The 5184-nt window shown below is 55.4% G+C and overlaps 1 protein-coding gene across 1 annotated transcript in view; it reads right to left on the bottom strand.

Annotated features, from left to right (window-relative positions):
* Nucleotides 1–575: 575 nt before the first annotated feature.
* The window catches only part of LOC104077303 (E3 ubiquitin-protein ligase TRIM69-like), a 4844-nt gene continuing 235 nt past the window's right edge, over nucleotides 576–5184 (bottom strand). The window contains exons 1-6 of the mRNA XM_009578483.1: nucleotides 5162–5184; nucleotides 4463–4558; nucleotides 2560–2793; nucleotides 2129–2148; nucleotides 1220–1335; nucleotides 576–1120 (exon numbers count right to left, since the gene is read on the bottom strand). The exon at nucleotides 5162–5184 is cut by the window's right edge and continues 235 nt beyond it. Coding sequence (XP_009576778.1) covers nucleotides 576–1120; nucleotides 1220–1335; nucleotides 2129–2148; nucleotides 2560–2793; nucleotides 4463–4558; nucleotides 5162–5184 — 1034 coding nt within the window. The remainder of the gene's footprint in view (nucleotides 1121–1219; nucleotides 1336–2128; nucleotides 2149–2559; nucleotides 2794–4462; nucleotides 4559–5161) is intronic.

Here is a 5184-nt window from a genome sequence, read left to right as displayed (position 1 = left end):
TTCTAATGAGCTTTAATGGTGACCGAGTTGAGGGGAGGCAGCGCCGCAGCTGCAGTGGGTCCCTCGCTGTGCACCGAGCTCCCTCTGCCGCTGGCCCGCAGCCCTTCCCCACGAAGCTCTTCGAGCAGAGGAAGCCTACTGCCGGGATGTCAAGCGGCACCTGCGGTGCTCTGGGACCACTGTCCTCCTCCACAGCGTTTATGGGTGGGAGCATGGAGGGACAGGAGGTGCAAGCAGCATGCGGCCACCTCCACTGCAGCCCTGTGGCTGCGGTTACTGAACCGTGCAATGCTCAGGCATGGAAGGCTGTTCAAGAGGTGCCAGGCACTTCTGGGAATGCAGCGCGGCACCCGCGGACCACGGCACAGAGAAGGGAGGGCAGACGGGAGCTGGGAAGAGACTCATCCCCCTCCTCCCTCCCAAAACTGAAACCAAAACAGCCCCTCCAACACCCACCAGATCCATGTGTGCAAGATCAGCCTCCAGCATGGCCCCAGGCAGCCCACTGGAAGCACTGCGGGGAGAGACAAGGAGCCAGGCTGGTGTCCCCAAAGCACCCCGCTCCTCTCTGTCCCTCACAGGGCCAGGTGGCAGAGGCGCATGGGCTCCATGTTGTCCCTCCCGTCACTGAAGCAGGTGCTGAAGAAGGGGCAGTATCTCTCCGCAGAGACCTGGTGGAAGGTGAAAAGGTGGGACATGTCCCTGGCATCAAAGAAGGCGACGATACCCTCCTGGCAGTCCAGGAAGACCCCTACTTTCCGGGGGGGCTGGCGGGGAGTCAGGCGCACCCAGGGGGTGGCAGTGGCCCAGTATTCCGTCCTGTTCCGCAGGCGAAGCGTCCAGTAGCCATTCTCTGGGCACAACTTGACCTTCACCGTCCGGTCCACAGCCTCGGCGGCTACCCCCAGGTCCCACTTGGTTTTGCTGCCCACCCAGACCTCCCAGTAGTGCCGGCCGCTGTCAAAGGTCTGTGAGCCCAGGACGTTGACACACTGACAGAAGCGCCGGGGGCTGCTGGGGACGGGCTGGGCTCGATTCCTCTCTGTCACTGCTGTCAGGTCTCTGGAGAAGACCAGGTTGGGGTGGGCTGACTCGGGGTCGAAGGTGAGTGGGGCAGGAGCTGCAGAGATATAGAGCATGTTCCCTCTGCAGAGCGTCCCCAGTTCCCCCATCACACCCTACTGCCTGGCACATCCATCTGTTGCACCAATCCACTCACCGGGACAGATGGACCGCAGCATCTGTCTCCAGAAGATGTACTGCAAGGGGCCGCTGCGGCTGTCCCTGTAGTGCTCCAGGTCGAAGGCAGGCTGGGTCTCGATGTGCACTGAGGGCCTGGGGCAGGAGAGAGGCAGTCAATCCCTCTGCTCTGCCGCTAGCGAGGCACGCGGGAAGAGCGCGGTCGGGACTGCAGCACGCTACCGCGCATGATGGATTTGGTAAAGACAGGACATAGACCTCCCTCGCAGGTGCTTGCTCCCCCTGATGTGGTGCTACCCCCAGTACAGAAAGTGGCTCGAGGCAGAGGTGTCGCCGACTGAAACAGATCCGGCAGCACCGCTCGTGGAGCGGTGACTCACGGCAAACCAGCACCCAGCACACTGAAGCAGGACTCCTGCATGTGTGAACAGGCCAGGCCTGCAGAGCTGGGCTGCATCCCACTGCAGCCCCCAGGGAAGGAGGGGACAGGGACACACTCCCCTATGGCAGTTGTAGCCCTGAGCTACTCACAACCTCAGACAAACCTGCACCTCGGGGTCAGTTTTGCAGCCCTGTGAGTTGTAAGAAGCTAAGAAAGGCCAGGGAGAAGCCAAAGCACCCGAAGTCTGTGGCATCAGCCTTGCTCTTGCTTGCAGCATGCACAGCTCTTGCACCAAAGCAGCAAACCAGCACGTCTCCTCCACCTGCTCTTCCAGCCCAGCCATCTCAACAGGCATGCTCCCCGGGAGAGCATCCAACATGTGCTGGGGACCAGCCCCCACCCTCAGCACAAATAGCTCAGCAGCTCGCTGAGCAATTTGTGATGCTCTTAAAACTTGAGATAAGATCCCTCCCCCATGTGGTCCCAGCCAGGGACAGAGATAAGCTCCTGAAAAGGGAATCAGCTTCTTTCATGCCAGACACGTACCTGATATCCAGGCTCTCCACCTGCAGTGAGGAGCAGAGAGAATTAGCAGTCACTGTCTGTAATTCATGCAGCGGCACAAATAAGCTCCCTGCCCTGACTCCTGCTGTCACGCAGCACAGAGAGAGGAAACCAACCTGCCAGGACCCCCACCCTGGGGAAAACTGCCTGGGCACTGTGGCCAAGGCAATTTCACAGGGGTGATAGAGAAGGAGGAAGGCTCCTGAGACCCACCCACGACATCAGAGAGATCACCATATCCCTTGTGGCTAAAGCCTCCAGACTCCAAGGGATTGGGCAGATAATCCAGAGGGATGACAGCGAGAATGACTTCCAGGTACAGCCTAGTGCTATCATTTAGGATTCTCCCCATCCCAAATTCAGATCCTGAAACACCCGTCAGCCTCCTGCCAGGGTCAGCCAAGCACGCTCACCTCCAGCAACGACACCTCTTCCATCTTGCTCAGGGTCTGCTCTATGCGCTCTATGTCCCTCTGCAGCACCGACATCCCCTCCTCCAGCCGGTGGACATCTCCGTGCAGCTGTGCTAGCAACTGCTCTTCCTTTTCACCCAGCTCTGCCAGCACAGCTCTCTCCTCTTCCTCCAGGATCTGATGAAGGCGAGCAAACTCTGCACGGATTTTGAAGTTCAGCTCCCCAGACACCTTCTGAGCAGAGGGAAAAGGCAGAAGATGAGTCTGGCAGCTAAAACACACAAGTAGGTGCATGGGATGGCTGGGCCCGTTAATCTGCTTACAAAGTCCTGGAAATCAGAGTGTGTCGGACATACCCACGACTTTTTGGATGGAGAACAGGACACAAGGACAACTTTCAAGGCTGCAGAGCCAAAGGGGAAAAAAACCCCAAGCTCTACCAATGGCTCGGTCACCTTAACTAGAAATCCTTGCACACAGCCACAGTGCGAGCCCACAGCCCTCTCCCACACCACCAGGAATTTGCTTGTGTGCAAGACTGGAGTTCTTTTGCTTTTCTGGAGCTGCAGACTCAGGTGTTCAGGTTAGTTAGGATTTATTTCATATCGTGCTAGACCCTGGGCAGAGCTGCCTGACACTGGTAACTTGCTTTTTTTCCTCTGTGCCTCCGTTTCTCAGGGCTCCTTTTTGTATGGGACAGACGGGGGAGCTGCATAAACTAATCTCTGTAGTTAAGGCTGATAAAATCCCATTCAGCTCTTTTCAGAGGTCACTTTTTTCCAGTTGTTTAGTCGGCCAGCCAACCTTGTGGTGCTCTCACTGCCTTCCTGCCTGTTTACAAGAGACAGCCAATGACTTTTTATTTTCCCAACCTTTAAGCTTTTAATATCTAAGTGCAACCTTAGCCCTCATTATTTTCTTGAGGAGCGCTTCCTGAAACACACATCCCTTTCTACCAGCAGGAAACCCATCTCCCCCAGCCTCCCTTTGCTCTAGCAGGTGCTTGTGCTGACACACCAGAACCACAAAGGACATGCATGGCCTCCCTGTTCAGACCAGCAATTTGCTCCTTCACTCCTGAAGCACCTCTTAGTCAGCTCTTTCACTGCAACGGGACATCAGCCACACGCATGTATTTGCTAACACTTTTTCATTAATCTCAAGGGTCTATTCCAAATCTGGCAGTGGGATAGAGGTATGAAACACAGTGCAGGCAGGGGGGATCAGAGACTCCGGTCGGAAGGCAGGCTCCCATCAGTTTTATTTCACCTCTGAACTACTTGTTTTTTCCTTAAACCTTCCTTCCTTGGCTTTTCACACTTTTACGTCACTCAAGAAGGAAGCGCAGTGGCTGTTCTTGCTTCATTGATCAGTGACAATGAGGCACCCTGGTGCCACTCAAGCCTGGAGAGAGCACTCGGCCTCCTCACATCATCTCAGAGCTTCGCAGTGAATCCTAACGTGGTCCTTGTGACAAGGCCACTGCTCTCCGCAGCACCAGCACTGCTGCTGACCCTGCTGCTTCAGCTTTGCTGCCACCCCTTCAGACACGCAAGAGGATTTTACAACTTCCAAGAATTAACCCTCTCCCAAAGTGGCAGCGCTGCAGGGCCAGAACAGGCTGCTCAGCCGACAGCTCTCACTACTCACCCTGTCTCGGCTCTGCCGCACCAACGCACCTTGTAAATGCTGCATTAATGAGTCCTTAATGCCTCTTCCCAAAGCCTCCACTGAATACTCAGTAGTAGGGCTTTGGCCTACATGTAGGGGAGTTTGTTCAGATCCCTACATAGTTATTCATCTAGACTTTTACAGGAAGCTGAGCTAAATCTCAGCTGAAGTGACACACAGATCCTCTATGAACCCAGAGGCTGTACAAAAAGCAGCTATCACAGGGCATTACCGTCAGGCCACAGATATCTTCCTGTGTCGCACGCTTCCTCCGCAAGAAGTTCTCTATCTCCTTCTGACGAGCTTGCAAAGCATCTTCCAGGTGCTTCTGCAGGAACGAGGAAAAGAAGGTGAGGAGACCATTTCACTACTCTGCTGTGATTCAGGAGCAATCCCAATTCCTGAGGCCAGCATTAGAGGGAGGCTGCAACAGGATTTCTTCTAAATACAGCAAGGAGAAGAAAGCACCTGATGCACAGGCTTGAGAACCCTATATGTGTGCACATAATGAAACAAATTTATTTTTAAGACTGGGAGCTCCAGCCTGGGCTATCTGTTTGCAGAAGGTTTAAAACCTGTGTGCTGTGAACTGACTTGTGCAGGACTGGCCCCTCAGGCAGCGCATGCGGCACGAGCAGCCCTCACCCCCAGCTGCGTGGTCCCTACGTGGGAAACAACCAGGCACAGCAGCGAAGGAAACAAATGCAAGAAAAGAAAGTGTCCGAAAGACAGACAGCTGGAAGGGAATAGGGAGAGGGAATGAATCAGGAAGAGACACAGACGTCATTGCACTCGGGCCAGGTGAGGCACACATGTGGCTCCCCTGCAGGGGAACTGACTGCGGGAGGAGGGGGTGGTGGGCTCTTGCTGCCAGCACAGAGCTCACACGGTGCCCATCCCCTTCTCCCACAGCCGAGCAGAAGCCACTGACCTGCATCTTGTGCCGCTGCTCTG

This window comes from Fulmarus glacialis, unplaced genomic scaffold, assembly GCF_000690835.1.
Source record: "Fulmarus glacialis isolate BGI_N327 unplaced genomic scaffold, ASM69083v1 scaffold34925, whole genome shotgun sequence".
In the NCBI taxonomy this organism is placed as follows: Eukaryota; Metazoa; Chordata; class Aves; order Procellariiformes; family Procellariidae; genus Fulmarus; species Fulmarus glacialis.
Note: the sequence above shows the minus strand (reverse complement) of the source record. Positions and strands in the feature narration are given on the sequence as shown.